At 36.7% G+C, this 21,104-nt stretch overlaps 1 protein-coding gene across 1 annotated transcript in view; it reads left to right on the plus strand.

Moving 5' to 3' along the window:
* DENND1A (DENN domain containing 1A) overlaps positions 1–21,104 on the plus strand; it is a 667,138-nt gene that overhangs the window by 368,865 nt on the left and 277,169 nt on the right. The window contains exon 11 of the mRNA XM_044664250.1: positions 10,558–10,603. Coding sequence (XP_044520185.1) covers positions 10,558–10,603 — 46 coding nt within the window. The remainder of the gene's footprint in view (positions 1–10,557; positions 10,604–21,104) is intronic.

Here is a 21,104-nt window from a genome sequence, read left to right on the forward strand (position 1 = left end):
ATTTGAAGTATGAATTGTTATTATGCTAACTCCCCACTTTTTTTAAGGGGGAAGAAGGCGGGGAGAGCTTGTGAGATCTAACTACTCCCTAGATAATCCTAAGCTAATGTACCTTTCTGGCAGGGGTATGTATAAGGGGGATCAATGTTTTCTATTCTCCTTTTGGTCTCTGGGTGACTCTATTTTATGTGTTTGAACTACTAGTGTTTCTTTATTTCACCTGATTCTCTTCCAATTAGTAGCTGCCCACCTTGAGGGAACATAATTAAGAGGTCTCTAGCTAGCTAGAGGGAAAAGAATTAAATAAATTGTAAAAAACCATCATAATGAATGGGCAATACATGCCCATTAAGAAACCTGCAATATCCATATTCATGCCTGCACATTGCTAAACAGAGGCTTGTTCTTCAGTACTTGGAATCACAGTAGTAGAGTTTGAGGAAACCTTAGAACACAAAACTTGTGGAACAGAAAAGGGCCTTCAGACATAGAAAACTTGAACTGAAAGGACCTATAGCATACAGAATGTTAGAACAGAGTACATGTTAGTTCTAGCAGCAACAAGAACATAGAAAATGTTAGGAAATAGGATGTTAGAACTAGATTACTTTTTTAAAACAGAATGTCAGAACTCAGAATTAAAAAGGATTTTAGAAGCCTCTCCTTTTACAGATGGTCACCCTGAGGCTCAAAGGTCACACAGCTAACTAGTTAAGTGGCTGGCAGGGGGCCAGGAATGAACTTAGTTTGGTTGACCAAAGTCTATAGCTTTCTTTCCAGCACACCATGCCTCACCTTATCTTCTGAAATTTTGTAACAATGGAAAAGGTGGTCCACAAGTTATGTATAATCTCTGAAGCACTGTCTAGTATTTTAAAGCCAGATTTCAGAAGTGCTAGACTGTACAAAAGTCTAACTCAGAGACCACAATTCATCAATATCAGTCTCATTACTATTAAATAGGATGTCTTTTTTTTTATTTGATTCTATGATTTCACTGGTATAAGGAAGAAACTTCAATGCAAATCAGCAGTTCTGCAATTTGTTTTTGCTAGAGAATTGCTTCAGGCCTTTCTTAAGAGATGAAGTGACTTGCCCAGGGTCAGAGAAGCTGGACTTTTTACTTGATCATCTTGAATTGAAGCATAGGCTCTCTGTTTAGCAATCTGTAAAATTATAGAGGGTAGAGTAAGGCATCAGAGAACATTCGAGGTGGAAGGGATCCCCAAAGTCATCTAGTGCAGTTTCCACATTGGATAGAATTATTTTACCTGTCTTGCCTCTTAGTTACAAACATCTTTTTAGCAAAATCACTCTAATTAGAGGAGGTGGTCCAATGAGTCTTAAGAATATTATCGAATGTTAAGAAAAGATAGGCAGTATGAGATACTGGGTAGAGCAGGGGTCGGCAATGTATGGCTGTCAAGCCATATCTGGCTCTTTTGAGGGCCAGATATGGCTCTTTCTGCAGGAGCCATAAAGTCATTTTTTCTTTCAGGCGCTGTTACAGGAGCTCGCACTGTGAGCATTGTACGGCTCTCACGAAATTACATTTTTAAAAATGTGGCGTTTATGGCTCTCACGGCCAAAAGAGGTTGCCAACCCCTGGGATAGAGAATCAGCTTCAAAATCAGAGTTCTTAGGTGTTGAAATTCTTCTGTCTTTGAGAAATACTATCTATATTAATCAGTTGACCCTGAAAACATCACTTAACCCCTCTCTCCATGGTCCTGTACAATTCTCTTTTGCTTTAAGTTGTATAACAATTGCTGATCTGTATTGGTAAAGAATGGTTACTTATGGGGAACTTCCTACTCTGATGAAATAACTGATCGAAGTGTTTTGGCATTTTAAAGTGTTCAAAGATCTTTACAAACATAATATCATTTGATTCTTAGAACAAGTCCAATGGGTACAGTTGTGATTCTCTCCATTTTGTAGCTAAAGGAACTAAGATTCTTAGTAATTAAGTATCCATCATTATTACCCAGATAATAAACAAGTAACTAAGTTGGAATATAGCCTCAGATCATTTGACTTTGTCCAGTGCTTTATCACAAAGCCATTCTTCTCCCTTAGAGGTCATTTACAAACTGCCATTGGGTAAATCACTTTGCATCTTTGATCTTATGTAAAATGGGGATTAATAAAATTAATTTAAGTTTAGTTTAAAATTGCACCAACTATTTGATCAATACAATAATTCAAATTACTCCAAAGAACTCGAGGTGGAGAACTGATGGACTCAAAGTACCGATCAAAGCATTATTTTTCTTGCTTTTCTTTTTCAGATCATTGCTAATATGAAAATGTTTTATGAGACTGTTTATGTATAATGCATATCAAATTTTTGCTTTCTCAATGGGAGTGGAGTGAGGAAGAGAACATAGAACTGAAAATTTAAAAAAAAAAAACAACTTTAGATAACTGTAATAAGACCTTTGGAACACCCTGTACTCTTTCTCTACCTACTTCATATGAATCAAACAACTCTACAACTCCTTACCACTAAATGTACATAAATATATTATACATACATACTCATATATAGCAGACATAGATAACTCATTCACTAAAGTCTATTCCTGCATGAAACTTTCCCATGTTTAATACTATCCTATTTTCTAACAATCTGCACCGTATAACTTAGCAGCATGTAATAATAATGATATGTGCTATCTCTCCAATTATCTCTCCAATTAGTTGGTACCTATTAAATATCTGGTTAGTTGATTGGATGAAAAAGTGTCTCAAGATCATGTTGAAGACATTAGAGATATTTAGCCTGGAGAAGTGATAAGTAGCTATCTTTTAAGTATTTTAATATCTATCATATAGAAGAGGAATTGAATATGTTCTCCTTGGGCTCATGTAGGAAGATTAGGAACAGTGGGTAGAAGTGATAGAAAAGCCGATTTGACATGAAAAGGAAATGAAAAGGAAAAACTTCTGTATAACTGGAATCTAAAAATGGAATGGCCTCCTTGGGAAACAGTGGATGCCTTCTTTCCAGAGTTCATTAGTAGAGGTTAAATATGGAGTGTGTATGTGTGTTTCAGAGATAACACAGAGAGAGATTCCTTGTTCAGGGAGGACTAGATGGCCTCTGTGGTCCCTTTCTATTTGGAAATTTCTGTGAAATAATTGTCAAGTCCTATGTAAACTTAAGTTCGTATTTTTTCTTACATTCTTATATGAATATGCACAGAATTATCTAAGTTCATATTTGAAATATGTTAGAGATTATCAAATATCTGTGGTTTAGTGAGGAAATGATGACAGCATAAAAAGTATTTGTCTCAATTTACATTTGTACAATATATAAAGCCATTGTGGTATGTAAGGTAAGTAATATGTCTTATATATGTTCTAAATACAGAACTGTTATAGCCCTAACAATACTTAGCGAAAAAATTGCCTTTCTATGATAGGCCATAATGACTCTTTGGAAAAATTATTGTACTTTAAGTTATACATGTTTAATATACCCAAAACCTGTAATTGACTTTGTATCTGGTGACTTCCTACTGTTTTGTACCTTCCAGGGAAGTATTTTCTTCCCTGTTTTTAATAAATTTGATTTTGTAGAAAGACAAAAACATATGTTATTTAGAACTTCTATGAGTCCAACTATCAATAATATGGAATTAGGTCTTAATCAATGATACATGTAAAACCCAGTGGAATTGTGGGTTGGCTACAGGGGGATGGAAGGGTCAGGGGAGAGGGAAAGAACATGAAACATGTAACTATAGGAAAATATTCAAAATTAAAATTAAAAAAGGGAAAAAAAAGAACTTCTATGTTTCCAATTTCATATGTCCTAGAGCATACATTATTAGATCACAGGATGGTAAAACTGGATGTTGAAACACAGAATAATCACCTAGATTATGGCAATACACCACTGATTGGTTTCCCTGCCTTCTCTTTCCCCTTTCCAATTCATTCTTACCTAACAAAATGACTTTCCTAAAGAACAGATGCAACCATGACTTTCCCCTCTTCAGCAAACCCTAATGTCTCCCTATTTCTTCTATAGTCAAAATTAGGCTCCTCTTTTTGGCATTTACCACCTGGTTTTGCATCCCATTCCAGCTTTATTAAATTTTCTTCTTCAAGTTTCTACACAACAGCCACACTGGCCTGCCTGCTGTTCCCTCTCTCATCATTGTGCTTTCAACAAGCCTATCCTACTCCAAGCATGGAGTACATTTCTTACTTGCTTCCACTTTTTAAAACTTAGTTTTCTTTCAAAGTTATGTCACATACCTCCTCTTTCATGAGACCTTTCCTGATCCTTTGTTTATTTTGTAGATATCTTCTATTTTCTTATAGCATATATGTACATTTTGCTCCCCTTACTTTTATGTAGGTTATTTGAGGGCAAGAAATATCACATTTTTAACTTTGTATCCCTTGTGCCTAATATAATAGCTGGCATATCGTAGGCATTTCCTAAATGCTTATTGATTGAGGTTATCTGGCTCATCCTTCTCAGTTGCTAGATAAGAAAACCAAGGCCAAGAAAAATTGCATGACTTGTCCAAGGTCAAACTTTCTGCTGCATTGCATTGCTATCTACATATGGAAGGAAAGCCTTAATTACTAAATCACACAGAAAACTGTCTAATTTAATAGAAAACTATTTATTCTTTTCTTTCTTAAATCTATTTTTATAGACAATCTCATTTGAACAAAGTAAATTTTTTTCTTTGACATTTCAATTAAAACTCACTCTTGTATTATTTTTCAATTAAACATGAAAGATAGAGAAATTGATGCAGAAGGATTGATTCTTCTTACAGATTTGGGAAATTCTTGCACTGACTGGCAGACTGTGTTTCTAGACAGTAATAATTTGCCCCTGTTCTGGAATTCCACACTCTTCTTGCTTCCTTTCATTACATTAGCTAAGGTTCTGCGAGATGAGATATTTGCAGTCTTAAGACTTCCTGCCGGGGGGTTCAGACTTTGTATTTCTGACATTGAAGCTGTCGTGTTCCTGAAGCTACTTAATTAGAAACACATTCATTACACAGTATGCTGGGGAGAGCTTGGACAGCAGAACCCAGTCACATAAGGAAGTTTGAGCATTCGTACAACTGGCATCTTAAACTAATAGTTTATGCTTTAAGAGGAAAAATAAAATATATCATCATTCAGTGCCTTGGCCTTTGAAGGCCTCGATTACAGAAGTTGAATGTGTACAGAAAAAAAAGTTAAGATACTTTATTTGATTCATGAAAAGTTTTAAAAAATTAGATAAAAAGGAAAAATCATTTTCAGTTTCATTATAGTATGTGATTCTTTTCTATTTCTCTGAGGGAAAGAAAACCCCAAAGCATTTTGGGAGAATTATTCCCAATCAGAGGAGGTTTCATAAGGGCCCTGTTTCCATCCCCTTGAAATAGTGCTGTAGAAATTTGTAGACTTTGGCTGAGAAGGGTGTTTTATACTCTGAATGGGACTTTTTTTTAGTTTGACATTTAATCTATTATTTAAGGGTTTCAGGTTCTGTTTTTCGTGTAAAGGCTTGTTTGTTATCTTGATACAGCTGTAAATTGATGTTGTTTAGATAATAACAGTAACAGCTCCCATTTTTGCAGTGCTTTACAGCTTACAAAATCCTTTCCTCCCAATTTTATAGATGAAGAGACTGAGGCTCAGAACAATAATAATGATGATGATGAATCCTATTTCTGTAACAATTTTCAAACCAGAAAGCAATAATCTTGCCACACCCCCTGCGAAATAGGTGGCTAAAAAAAGATACTTTTTGCATTTTATAAATTAAGAAACTGAGGCTAAGATTAACAAGAGTTCCTATTTCAATATCACTTTACAACTTAAATACCTTCCTCATAATATTCCTATTAGGTAGATAGCATTGCTAAATATTATTATTTCCATTTTATAGTTAGGTAATTTGAAAATTATTAAAGTGATTTATTGGAAATGAGGCTCTAATTCTTTTTGCTACTTTATCCTGCCCTTTTTGTGAAAGACTTGCATCTAGTTAAGAATTCAATGTCCATATGATGTTAAGATAAACAGTCAGTTTGTTGTGATTGAAGGCAGTTATGTCCCATATACATAGATGTTTATAGTTATTGCCCTCCAACAGTGGTTGCCCCTTTTTGAAATTATTTTGAGGAAAGCATAAATTTGACATAGGTCAACTTTTAGAGTAAGATTGTTTCTAGAAATGGGCTAATAAAACCTTGAGAAGTAGAGCCCTATGCTGTCCTTTCTTCTGCCAGCTTGAAGTTCTAATGCCAGCTTGTTTTATTCTTTGTTTAGAATCTGGGACTAGAACCTTCTTTAAGGATATAATTTAAACACTCTAAATCTCAGCTTCTCCACCTAAAAATGATAAAAATTATACTAGATGTTCTCTAAGGTCTCTTCAGGCTTTCTAATTTTCTATATTCTTAACATTTTATTTTCTAAGGTTCCTTCCAAATTCTCATATTCTGGGCTCTAATTGCCTATATGATAATGTCTCTTCCAGCCATAACAATTAATGTTTTAAGGTCGTTTGTACTCTAACCTTCTGTGTTCTAATGTTCTCTTCAATTCAACAATCATTCAAACATTTTAAATTGCATTTTTTTGTCCAGAAATTCCTCCCAGGGCAATCTGGAATTATGCCCAAAGGGCTTTAAATGACTGCCTGCCCTTTGATCCAACATACCACTGCTGGGTTTGTACCCCAAAGAGATAATAAGGAAAAATACATGTACAAAAATATTAATGGCCATGCTCTTTGTGGTGGCAAAAAATTGGAAAATGAGGGGGTGTCCATTGATTGGGGAATGGCAGAACAAATTGTGGTATCTCTTGGTGATGGAATGCTGTCGAGCTAAAAGGAATAATGAACTGGAGGAATTCCATGTGAACTGGAATGACCTGCAGGAATTAATGCAGAGTGAAAGGAGCAGAACCAGGAGAACCTCATACACAGAGACTGATACCCTGTAACACAATCGAATGTAATAGATTTCTCTAATAGCAGCAGTACAATAATCTAAGGATTCTGAGGAATTTATGAGAAAATTCTGAGGAATTTATGAGAAAAAACGCTATCCATATCCAGAAAAAGAACTGTGAGAGTAAAAACACAGAAGAAAGACATTTTCTTGATTGCATGGTTTGATGGAAATATGATTGGGGATGTAGACTCTAAATGATCACTCTATTGCAAATACTAATAATATGGAAATAGGTCTTGATCAATGATATTTGTAAAACCCACTTGAATTGTGCATTGGCTATGGGAGGGTGGAGGAAAAGAACATAAATCATGTAACCATGGGAAAATATTCTAAATTAATTAATTAAATGTAAAAAAAATTAAAAGAATGTTCATAGGGAAAAGCTTGGATACAAAGGAATAAAGTTTTATTAGAAACCACACACACACAAAAAGAAATTCCTTCCAGCACTAATATTCTATGAATCCAGAAGATAACGCTTGGTGAGAGCTCTTGCCTGGGCTTTTGAATAAGAATGTTCATCTGCTTGCAATAATCCAGGCAACAGTTAGGCTCCAAATGAGCAGTGAGTGTTCCATATTCACCAATTCAGTATATAGTTACTAAACACCTAAGATGTACCAGACATTATGGCACATATTTGCAATAAGGATACAAAGATAAAAACAACTTAACCGGTGCCTTCAGGAGGATGCAGTCAATCAATTAAACACCTACCACATATAAGACATTATCCTAAGTACTAGGAATACAAAAAATGGCAAAAAAAAAAAAATAGTCCCTGCTTCAAAGGACCTTATAGTCTAATGGTGGAAACAATATGGAAACAAATTTCAACAAAGCAATCTATATACAGGATGAATAGAAAAGGCTACTAGTACATGGAGATGGTTTCCATTAAAATATGGGATTTTAGTTGGGACTTAAAGGAAGCCAAGACGTCAGTGGTCAGAGCAGAGGAGGAAAAGAATTTCAAGCATGGGAAAATTTTTCTCCAACCAGAGAAATTATCTAGAGATAAGAGATGGAGTGCTTTGTTTGTGGAACAGCCAGGACATAAGTGTCACTGGTTTGAAGAGTGTATAAGATTCAGAGATAAGGTGTAAGAAGACTGGGAAGGTTGGATGGAACTAGGTTATGAAGGGCTTTAAATGCCAAATAGAATTTTTTAAAAACTTGATTCTGGGAGCAGTAAGGAACCACTGGAGTTTTTTGATTTGGAGGTGGAGGGGTGTGTGTGACATAATCCGGCCTACAGTTTAGGAAAATCACTTTAATTGTTGAATGAATTGTAGTGGGGAGACACTTAAGGCAGGCTGACCCACCAGTGCACTATTGCAGTGGTCGTGGTATGAGGTGATGAGGGCCTACATTAGAGTGATGGCAGTGTCAAAGGAGAAAAGGGATGTATAATTTAGAGATGTTGCAAAGGTAAAATCAATCAACTTTGGAAACAGGTTGGACATGAAATGTGAAAGATAATGAAGAGTCAAAAGTCAACTCCTAAATTGCAAGCCCAAGGGACTAGCAGGATGGTACCCTCTATGATTAAAAAAAAAAAAAAAAAAAAAAAAAAAAAAAAAAAAAAAAAAGGTGGAGGCTGGAAGAATTTAGGGGAAAGATATGATGAGTTCATTGTTGTACATATTAAGTTTAAGATATCTACTAGATATCCAGTGTGAGATGTCTGAAGAGCAATTGGAGACTTAAGACTGGAGAGAATGTAGGGTGGATGTAAGAATCATTAGCTTAAAGATGGTAGTTAAATCCATTAGAGCTAATGAAATCATCAAGTGAACTAGTAGGAAAAAAGAAGAGGGTCCAAAACAGAAGAGCCCTGTGGGATAAGGTTTCAAACCTCTACAGTTAAAGGATGTGATCTGGGTGAAGATGCAGCAAAGGAGGCAGAGGCAGTCAGCAGAGTATCCCAAAAACCTAGGGCGAAGAAGGTATCTAGGATACCTTCAACAATCAAGGTTTCTTAAAGATCAAGGAATGAGCATTGAGAAAAGGTCATTAGATTTGGCAGCTATGAGATCATTAGTGTGTGAAGTGGAAATTTAAAGTGACCTTGAAAATATCAAGGCACACCCTCTTTAACCACTTATTCAAAAAGACCGAGAAAAACCATCTTTAAAATGGAATATATTTATTGAGAAAGATGCGGAGCACATTATAGATCTGAGAGAATGTTTCCCAGATTTACAGAGAGAGAAAGAGATGTGCCCATCTCAGGGCATGGACCCAAGGGTGCCTGACTGATTGACTTACAGAAATACTTTTGACTTACCATATGCTAGGTATGCTCCCCCACCTCCTTACCCCACACAGGGGAGGGAGAAAGCACTCCCATTGGGCTGCTAGGCAAAGGGGCAGGGGATATGAAAAAATATTATCAGGCACAGTGGCGAGGGGGAGGGGAACAGCTCCAACCAAATCCCTCTGCCTTTTTAGTAATTAACTCTGGAATGGGGAGGGGGGCTGTATGCCCACAGAGAGTGCTCTGTGTGCCACCTTTGACACCTGTGCCATAGGTTTGCCATCATTGCCCTGGGGCAAGTTCCCAGACAAACTCGGACCTACAGGAAGAAGAATGGGGTGGGGTTATCTTGTAGAAGGGAGCTTGAAGAGAAATGGATGGGGGGGTGGTGGGGAACCAGCTTTACTAACTTACTATTATCTTGAGTTATTAATAACTATTAATAATTTGAGAATAACACACTGATTTCTCACTCCGCACATTAGTAACTTTGGGGAGAGCAGTTTGAGTAGAATGATAAGGTCAGAAGGTGGATTGTAAGGGGTTAAGAAGAAAGTGAGAGGAGAGAAAGTACAGGCACTTATTGCAGACCACCTTTTTGAGGAGTTTAGCTACAAAGGGCAGAAGAGATATAGGACAATAGCATAGATGGAAGGATCAGGTGAGAGTCTTGTAAAGAGATAGATAAAGTAATTTTTTCTCTCTGGGCTTGTTTCTTGATCTATAAAACAAGAGGGTTGGACCAAACCATCTCAAACTTTCTAACTGAAAGATTCCTTTCAGTTTACTCACTTGTAGAAGGACTAAATCTAGTGATCCAAAGACACACAGGAATAGCTGTTTTATTCATTAGATCACAATGCATAGAAGCTATCATTACACAGAGAGATCTAAGAGAGTGTAGGGTGGTCAGGAAGAGTCTTTTTAATTGGGATTGTCAAGGAAAGTTTCATGGAGAAGGTGGTACCTGTGCAAGACCTCAAAGAGTGCAATAATGGAAGATATAACCCTTTCCCCATCCAGCTTGTGGTTAATTCCTGCATTTCAAGCCTCGTTACTCAACTGCCATTTTTATTACAGGCGTGTGCTATCATTCCCAGGCTGCAAACATTTTGAAAATCCCTGTGAAGCTTCTCAGCTCGGGAACATAATGTCATATTAGAATTTTTGTTGTGAAAGAAAATGTAACTGTGCATACGTTTATTAAAACAGTTTTTCTGCAAATATTTAACCGTCTGTAATTTTCAGGCGGATGCAACAGACATTAAAACAGCTGTTTGTCTTTGTTTCTCTTCACAGTGCTCCCATGCCCTACCTCATAGGAATACATTTAAGTCTAATGGAGGTAAGTTGGCTTGCTTTCTCCAGAAATTTTCTTGCTCTGTGGCTTGGTTTCCTCCTGTTTCTGCATGGCATCAGAATAGACTGGGTATCTGTATTCACAACTTAACATATGGGAACTCATACAAGCAACACCTCAGGCTCTGTCCTCTTCCCTTGCTGACAAAGCTGAGCATTCAGCTAAGATCCCTTCCCACTAGGTTATTGTTTTTGAGGTCTTTCATTCAGATGGGTAAGTTTTCTCAGGTGAGGCTCCAGGGATTTGGAGGGTAGAAAAGGTCTTCAGGGAATATTCCAAGCTTTGGGCAAATACTGGTCCACCTGCCTTTAATAAAGAATCAGCTTATGCATTCTCCTCTTGTAGCCAAAAGCTTGACTTTACAACTGAAAGCTTAGGAACCATTGACTTTTAGGGGTGTAAGGGACATTCAAACAGAATGTTAGAGGTGAAAGGAACTTTGGGACATAAATCTTAGAATGTTAGAACTAAAGTAAACTTGGGATGCCAAAGGTCAGAGCTGGAAGCAGCCTTAACATTTGTGGTATAACTGAAAGCATTTCCAGCTTGGTGTAGAGGACTGGAGTTCCTATCCCCACTAATCTATTTGATATTGGTGTTCAGAAAGGCTAATGAGATCATCTGATCCATTCCCCTCATTTTAAAGATGAGAAAATAGGAGCCGAAGGAAGTTAAATTTCATGCTTCAGGTCAAATAAGTTACCAAGTCAGGACTCAAACCTGTCAATCTCGTGTGCTTTCCTCCTCTTCATGCAGCCCCTCAGCTTCAGCACTTGTATCATTTGGGCAGAGACATTGCATGCCCATGGAGTTCTTTTTGCTGTATATAGTCTCTGAGAGCAAAGTTCCAAGCTTGCCTTTTTTCACAGAGGAGATGAGTTTTCGGGGGAGGGGAGAATAGGAAACTGCTTCTCCCAGTGGTAAAGCTTTTCTTGTCTTGAAGGAAATGTGGCCTCTTCTTTTCTGTTCAATTCACTGTAGGTCAACTGGGACCACCTGCTTCTTCACTATTTGTTGCACACAGTGCTATTGTGCTTACGAAACGAAAAGAATTGGTTATCGGAAAACCTGTTGGTTTGACATTGAGAATCTCGATCAAAATAGACCATTAAAAATCTGCTCCAATTTCTAAATTGACAGGCTGGCCATGTGGCTCCCACATTCTGTTAACTCTGCCTTTCTGTCATCACCCAGCCCTGGGTATATAAAGTGTAGGGTTTATGGACTGTCACAGATTATGTATTCAGATTGTATGGTATTGAACTTTTTTTCTTTTCTGTCTTTTGATTTCTAAGAGCTCAGGTAGAATCAAAGCTACAGTAGAAAGAATGCCATTAAGAATTTGAGTGAAAAAGAACATTAAAAATTAAAGAATTTAGAAGACACCCTCTGGTCATAAGATTTAGTATTTGATGAGATCTTAGGATTCATCTAATCCAACCCGTTCATTTTCCAAATGAGAAAATTAAGGCCCACAGATCGAAGTCATTTATCTCTGGTTACATAAACAGTAAACAGCAGAGTTGCTCTTCAAACTGAAGTCTCTTGATTCTAAGTCTAATATTTTCTTTCCACTACACAATGATGAATCACTGAATCTCAGAGCTAAAAAAGACCCCAGAGTGCATCTAGCAGTGAAACCCCTCTCTGAGCAAGAATCCTCTCTAATTTCCCAATAAAATATCTGGGCTTTGTTCAGAAGACATCTACCACTGGACAACCCAACGGAGGTCTTTCTGTCTGTGGGCTGCTCTTGTTGCTAAATTATTAAGCTGAAATATACCTCCTTAAAATTTGCTAAACACATTACTTCCTAGTCTACCATTGGGGCCAAGAAGAACAATTTTAATCTCTCTGCTACAAGATAGATATCCAAAGGCAAAAGACTTATCTCCTCTATGTCTTTTAGAGGGATAGAATGGCATAGTAGGAAAAAAACATCCCAATCTCTGCCACTCACAAAATGTATGAACTTAGACAAGTTACATGTCCCTATCTCTCTGGCTTCAGTTGCCTCATCTCTAAAAAGAGAGAGTTGGATTAGATGATTCTTATGATCCCATCCACTTAAAACATTCCGTGAATCTCTTTACAACTTCATACAATCTGGCTCCAACCATCTCTTTAATATTATTGCCCCTTATTCCCTTTAACATACTTGAGTTTCCAGCTGAAGTGGATTCACTCACTGACATGTATTTTTTTTCCTCCCTGTGTGTATTTTTGTATATTTGGAATCTAAACCCAACCCCCACAATGCCCTCTTCCTCTTGTCAATTCCTATCCATCCTCCAAAGCCCTTTTTGAACACTGCCTCCTTTGGGGAAGTCTTCCCTAGTGTTTCCATTTGGAGTTGATCTCTCTGTCTTTTGAGCCTTACACATTGTAATTGTTATACATATTTATCATGTTCTGTATTGTATTAGCTAAGCTTCTTGAGGGCAAGGGATCATTCCTTATTTTATTTTTGCATATCTAACCTCATTATTCATTGCACATTATAGGTGCTTGGTAAATTGTTGTTGAATGAATGAATGAAGGTTTTTGTTGCTATTCCCCAGAAAGCATAAAGAGAGAAGATTCATCCTCTCTTACACTGTCATTCTCACTAGCAATTCAGCAAAGGATTTAAAAAGACTTATTTTTGACTGTCTTGTTAATTCTTCTCAAAAGCTATAGGCACCTTATTATGCCTTTGCATATGTGCCAGAATTTTTTAAACTTCAAAATGAATGTGGCAGATGTTCGTAAAAGTTTAGAAAAAGCTAAACCATGAGGAGACTTTTTAACCATTTTTATGACTCTCAAAATTGTTGTTGAGAATGAAATATGAATTGTGATTTCTTACAACTTGAAAACAGGTCATATGGGGTAGAGGCTTCATTTATCACTAGCCTAGTAGATATTTTTAATATTAATTAAATGTTCCCTTAGGTAACAAGTAGGTGGTGTAGTAGATGGAACAATGTAAATCAGGAAAATAAGTTCACTTTCTGGCTCAGACACTTAATAGCTATAATACTCTGAACAAGTCACTTCACTTCCCTTATTCTCAGTTTCCTCATCTACAAAATGGGAATAATAACAGCAACTACCTCTCAGAATTGTTATGGAGGACCAAATGAGATAAAATATGTAAAAGTGCTTTCCAAACCTTAAATACTATAAAAAACGTTAGCACTGGAAAACTCCTTGGAGAACATCTAGTGCAGCCTTACAATGTAATAACCTTCCAATAAATTTCCCCTTCCCTCCTCCCTTACTTGCCTTTGCTTGTATGTGAAAATTTTTTCTTCTACTCTTCTTTCTTCTCTGCCCCATTGCTCCTCCCCACTGCCTTGCTCTGCCTTTCTTTCTCCTTCTGCCTCCTTTCTTTCTCCTTCTTATTCATGCTCATACTTCCTTTAATTTTAAAATGCATTTTTGTCATGTAAGAAGAGACTAATCCTGGATAAAGGTAACTGTATAGGGAGAATAGGGAGAATTGCAGGTACTTTCTCCCATAAACATAGTATGTCATTATTCATTTCTATGAACAAAAATCCCAAACTTGGCCATTGGTGAATAAGGACTTATATTTGAAGATTATCAACTTCGTGGTCATCAGAAAAGTTTTTTATTGTCCTACCAGCTTGTAAGCTCCCTGATGAAAAGTGCTATCTTGTTTCTCAAATTTTGTAATTTCCCCAGTGCCTAGTGTAGTGGTCCATATCTATTAGGTAGTCAATACACGTTTGTTGAATTCAAATTTGAATTCCTTGAAAGAAAACATGGTCTTGACGATTATATTTTCTCTATATTGGCTTCATCTCTAATAGATGCCATTTCAGCAGATGTACAAAAATCCTACGATGTCAAAAAATATGAAAATAATGTTACCTAAGCCATATGAGTACCTGAAGAGAAAGAGCTGCTTTTTAAGGAAATTACACTAGCATTCTTTATAAAAAAAATCAGTGATATTCTGAAGTTGTCTTGTAATTGTTAGCCTATCTAAATAATTCATGAAAAGCAGAGTTGCAGTAAGGGGATATAGGAATACACTGACTTGTGAGACAGGAGTCCTTGGGCCATGGTCTTGTCTATGGCACAGACAAATTGTATGACTTTGAGTCACTTCTGGGCTTCTGTTTCCTCAGCAATAAAATGAGTGTGGCACAGAAGCAAAAAATAAAATAAAATAAATTAATTCAGTCTTACAGTGAATTAATAGAAGCAGTGACCAGAACTAGTAAGGGGATTGTCCTGCTATGCTCTTCCCTGGGCACATCCTGTCTGGTGTGCTCTGTTCCCTGATGGGGACCTCATTTTAGAAGGAAGAAGCACAACTTGTTCATAGGAAGGTGGCTAGGTGCCACCCAGAGATCATTTGAATGCACTTGGAATGTTTAACCTTGGAGAAGAGAAGACTTAGAGGCTGACTCAATTTATTTGAAGGGCTATCATCTCAAAGAGGGGTTTTATTGTTTTGCTTATCCCCAGAAGACAAAACCAGGAGCTGTGGGAGGATGTGGCCAAGGTAAATTAGGTTTGATGAAAGGAAAAAACTTCCTGACCATAAGAGGAGTACAAAAGTGAAGGAACTGCTTTAGAAGGTTGTCAACTGAGGGTACTTCAATTGAGGCTGAATGACCAAAGAATTCTGATTCAAGTATGGATTGGTCTAGGTAACCTTTGAAGTCTGTTCCAATTCTGATTGATTGAATTCTGTGACCTTTAAGGTCACACTAACATTCTGTGCTTTGTTTTCTTACATTCTGTATTTTTAGGTGTCTTTAGCTCTAACATTCTATTTTTTAAAGTTCTTTTTTGGCTCTAACATCCTGTTTTATGAAGTCCCTTCCAATTTCAAAAATTACATGTTCCATGATGATATTTTCCCTTGGATCCCTTTTTATTTCTAAGATATGTGCTAATATGTGCTCATGTAATTCCCTCAACTTGGTATTCCAATGTTCAAATGATCCGTTTAATACTGAGGGGGTAGGAGTTTTAATTAAAATTTTATTCTTGAGTGTTAAAGTACTTTCTTATGTTCTTTCTTCCTATCCTTTCTTTCCTACCCTTCTTATATTATGGTTTTTCCACACCCCTCCTGAAATATTTGAATTTGGCTTTTTGCATTAATCTATTCTTAGCAATGATAGGTGTAGGAGGTACACACGGGAACAAAACCCCAGGGCCCCTCAGTGCTCCCAAGTAATATATGATTAATTCCACAGGGTTCTCAGAATAAATTGGGTCTCTTTCCCATCACTAATTATAAGATTGTGCTTAAAGTTGAGAGTTCACGTAAACCTAGGTTTGGAGAAAAGACCTTTAAATGTATTTAATGGGTATGAAATAAAATCTATAGAGTGTGATTGTAGTGCGTCTATAACTGTGTCAATTTGGGTGTTCTTTCCAATGGAATAGAACTTAACCTGTTCACACCTTTGCTTGTTGTAGAACACTTGTCTGTATCTTCCCTCAGTTCCCCCCAAGGGGTTCCAAGTAGAGGACTTTTCAATCTGTTCTTATTGTAAGGTAACCAGTGGAGTATATTGGCTCCTCCTCTGTTAGTTATCCTTTGCCCTCACAATGTGACTGACTCATCTCCTTTGATGATTGCATACTTTGTTGATAACTTTTTATACAATTTATGTTCAGGTGTCTGATTTCCAAATGAGTGATTTGCAACTTGAATTCTTCAGAGATTGATAATCTATGACTCACAAGTTATATCTTTACAAGAATATTAATGTTAAGAAGGTAGATCTTTGTTTCAGGGAGAAGCTTGGAATACTAGACACTAGAATAATGGAATCTTAAGGTTGAAAAAGACTTTAGCTAGCACAGCTCCTGCTTAAGCAAGGATATCTTCTACTGCTTTTCTGGCAAGAAGCTACATAGTGTCAGAGTCAAGACCTTCAGGAATAGTGAACCTATTACCTTCTGATGTCGCCTATTCTACTTTGGGAACATAGAAAGCTGAAGTCTTGCCTTCTGTAATTTATAGCTATTCCTCCTAGCTACCTACTCTGGTGCCAAACAACATGTCTAATCCCTCTTTCCTATGACAGCCCTTCAGATATTTGGAGACAGCTATAATGCCCCACCTGCATCTTTTTTCCCTCTTGTTACTCAGCCTTTTCATTTGTGTCTGACTCTTTGTGACCCCATTGGGAATTTTCTTGCCAGAGATAACAGAATGGTTTATCATTTCTTTCTCCAGCTAATTTTACAAGTGAGAAAACTGAGGCAAACAGGGTTAAGTGGCATACCCAGAATCACACAGCTAGTATATCTGAGACTGAATTTGAACTTAGGAAGATGAACTGGCTTGACTCCAGGCCAAGCACTCCATCCCCTGTGCCATGTAGCTGCCCTAGGGTAAATATCTCTGATTTTTTTCAGAGATCCTCATACAGAGTGTAATTCTGTTCTTTGACAGTCTCTGGACTTGCTCTGGATTTGTCATGAGAAGTCCTAGTTTTCAATGATTATACTCCCACTTATTATCTATGATCAAAGATGGCTTCCTGAAAGAACTGGCAAGCCCTAATCAATGATTGCTTATTAAAAGAGAAAGAAAGCAACATTTTTCAGTCTCTCAAAAAAACTAGTTTTTCTGTCAAATAAACCAGCACCGGTACAACTAGATCATCTTTTCTCTTTAATTTCAAGAATCTTTAGTTCTCTGTGTTGGATTGTAGATTTTGTGTGTGTGTGTGTGTGTGTGTGTGTGTGTGTGTGTGTGTGTGTGTGGTTTGAGAGCAAGTGAACAAAAGGCTTCCATTTTAATTTTTTTCTCTAGTTTTTCTTCTTAGCAGGACTTCACAGCTAGATATTGGTAAATTGCAGTTCCTGTTAGCAAATGCTTGGATTAATTCAAAACACAGAATAATTGCATTCAGGTAGAAATTGCACTTTTTATATAGGTTCTGAGAATAGCTGGTAAATTGTAGGCAGTGTAGACATATTTACCAGCTCAAAGTTATAGCCCAATAATGCTCTATAGATGTTGGGTCATTTACACAGGAGGCATCAGGAACTAGTAGAAAAATCCTGGAACTAGACCCTGATGATACTGAGAATATACCACTAGAAAAGGCCTCCTTACCTATGAAACAAAGATAATAATATCATACTACTTACACGTCAAGCACTTGTGCTATGTGCTGGGGACATATGATGAAATAGGATGTTATAGGGAAAGTTTTCTTTTTATTAAAAAGTTTTTTTAAGTAGCAAAAATCCAACTTTCTCTCCCACTTTTCTCCACCCTTACCCTATCCCTCCCCTATCATCGACAAAGAAAGATTAATCCTTATGATTCATATAAATGTTTAAGCTTAACAAATTCCCACATTGAGCATGTTAAAAAAAATGTGTGTCTGCACTCTGAGCCCATCACCTTTGTGTACATTTCCCTTTTTGTTATGAGTTATATAGCATGCTACATCATGAATCCTCTGAAATCATAACTGATTATTGCATTGATCAGAATTCTTAAATCGTTCGGGTTGTGGTCTTTACAATAGTATTTTTATTATAAAAATTTGCTCTTCTGGTTCTATTCACTTTGTTCTGCATCAGTTCATACACATCTCAAGGGAAATCCTTTGTGATTTTTTTCATTAAAAACATCTTAGGTAATTGGGCTTTAACATGATAAATTAAGTAAATTATATAAATTTGAACTTTTATTTACATGAAAAACTCAATATTACAAACATACACTCTTTGGTTTGGAGTCATAGGCTTTGGGTCCCATCTTGATCTCTTCATAAGACTTGAAACCACATCCTTTCCTATCTGAGCTAGTTTCCTCATTTGTAACGGGAGTGAAAAAAAAATTTGTATCATTGGGTGGTTGTAATTACTCCCTGTATGTACTTTTCTCTCAGCTTTCAAAATTCTGCTCTCTCCTGTTTCTTGTCCTTCCTTCTTGCTCTTCCCTCTCTTTTTTCTTTTCTGGTTCATCAGCCAGCTCTCCCCTCATAATTATGAGTGATCTTATTAGTTTCCATGGATTCATTTATCATCTCTATGCAGATGATTCCAGATGAATTTGTTGAACCCTAACATCTCTCTTGACCTTCAGTGTCATATCTCCAACTTCCTACTTGATATTTCAAACTGTATATCTCAAACATCTTAAACTCAGTATGTCCAAAACAGAACTCAGTGTCTTTCCTCAGAAAACTTCTTCCCAACATCATGTAAATCTGTTTTCCATTAACACCAATTTCCTTGCTATTCTTTGTACACAACACTCTACTTCTCCTGGCTGTGAATTTTCACTAGCTGTTACTTGATGCTTGGAACTATCCATCTCCCTATCTTTCCCTTCAGGTCTCAGGTGAAGACCCACTTCTGCAAGAAGCCTTTCCCAGTTCTCCTTAATCTTAGAAATGTTCTTATTATCTCCTACTCAGCTGCATATATCCTGTTTGTACAGAATTGTTTGCATATTATCTCCTCCATTAGACGATGAACTCCTTCCTTGAGAGCAGGAACTCTTTTCTTTTTTTTTTTTTTTTTTTTTTTTTTTTTTTGGTCTTTATGATATTTTAGGCAGTGCTTCCATGGGTACTTCAAGAAGTTTTAGGAACTCTTATTGCCTCAAAAATGAAATACCAACTCCTTGGCTTGGCAATGAATCACAACCTTATTATGGCCTAACTTTTCAAGTTAAGTTCACATTAGTTGATCTCACGTACCACACATTCCAGCCAAACTGGCCTATTAAATGTTAAGCAAATTTGGAATTCTCTCTCCCATCTCTATTCCTTTGAACAAGCAGTCCTTAATATCTGTAGTGCACATGTTCTACCATTTCTTAGAATTCCTCACTTCCTTCAAGGCCCATCTCCAATGCTCTCTCTTTTGGTGAGCATTTCTTGATCTGCCCTCTTCTCCTTCCTACTCTCACTCTCCTCAAGTTTTATTTATTTATCTGTCTCACTGGTATAACCTACTGTCCCCAAGAAGAATATAAATTCCTTGAGAGTAGGAACTGTTTTTGCCTTTGCATCCCAAGTGCCTAACGTAGGATATTACATCTAGGATCATAAATCAAGGCTTCATCATCCATCAAAAGTCTGACTTAATCTTATTTTACAGTTGAGGAAACAGAGGCCCAGAAAGGTTAATTGACTTACTCAAAGTCATAGATTGTAAGCACCAGAGGTAAAATATGAATCCAAGCCTGCTGACTTAAAAATTCATGCCCTTCCCATTGTCTACACCTGTGCTTAATAAATGCTTGCTGAAATAAATTGAGTTATAAAACAGATGTTTTAATTGGAGGTACTATGTAGATGTGAATTATTAGTAATAATTATTGTCATCACTACTCATATCAGTAATTAGTAGTGTTACAATAATAAGTCACATACTACTATTAACATAAAAAGTAACATGGTTATTTCTAGAAAATGGCACAAAAGTAAAAAGCACAAATGTTGTTATATTAAATCTATGGGAAATAGGAGACTAGTTTCCCAGGACCACCAAAAACTGTAATCTTTTGTGGCTGAATGCAATTTGCAGACATTCTGGCTTGAGGTTTATCTGTTACCTTTATTTTCTTACCATGCCACATCACTAACATCACACTTGGACTTATAGCTCAAGGGACTTGGCACTACACTTTGGGGGCATAATTATAAAACAAAACTTGTATTTTAAAGACAAGTAATGAAAATATGCAGTGAGTGCACTGGGAGCTCTTTATAAGTTAAGGTGAATAAGACTAGTGAAGTGCTTATTAGGACACCAGCCTCTCTATAAACTTGCATGCATTATAACTATCATTTTTTTTTCTCTACTGCATATAGCTACAAATGTGTGTAGTTGCCAACAGGAAAGTGAAAAATTAGATTACTAATAAAATCACTCAAATGCTTGAAGTTATAATCAACTATACTTATATCAATAAATAATAATAATTCTGATTTATATAGTCAGTAAATAAATTTTTATTAAGGGCCTCCTTATGTGTCAAGCATTACGCTAAATGCAGGGAGTATAAGAAGAGGCAAAAGACAGCACCTACCCTCAAGAAACTCACAGCTTAATGGCAGATACAGCAAGGAAACAAATATGTATAAACAAGCAATATAAATAACAGAAGGAAGACTCTAGAATTAAGAAGGATTGGGAGAGATTTCCTGCAGAAGGTGGAGTTTTATTGAGGACTTAAAGGAAGCCAGGTAAGCCAGGAGACAGAGAGACAAGTAGGGAGAATATTTGAGACATGGGGGACAGCCAAAGAAAATGCCCAGAGTCAAGAGATATGGAGTATCTTATTCATAGAACAGCCTGGAGAATGTCACTAGATCAGAGAATCAAGGAGTATGTGGTGAGGAGTAAAGTATGAGACGACTGGAGATGTAGGAAGAGGCAAAGTTATAAAGAGTTTTCGATGCCAGATAGACTTTGTAATTGATCCTGGAAGTGATAGGGAGCCACTGCAGTTTCTTGAATAAGGGGCTTTGGG

The sequence above is a fragment of the Gracilinanus agilis genome, chromosome 2 (genome assembly GCF_016433145.1).
Source record: "Gracilinanus agilis isolate LMUSP501 chromosome 2, AgileGrace, whole genome shotgun sequence".
NCBI classification, from domain to species: Eukaryota; Metazoa; Chordata; class Mammalia; order Didelphimorphia; family Didelphidae; genus Gracilinanus; species Gracilinanus agilis.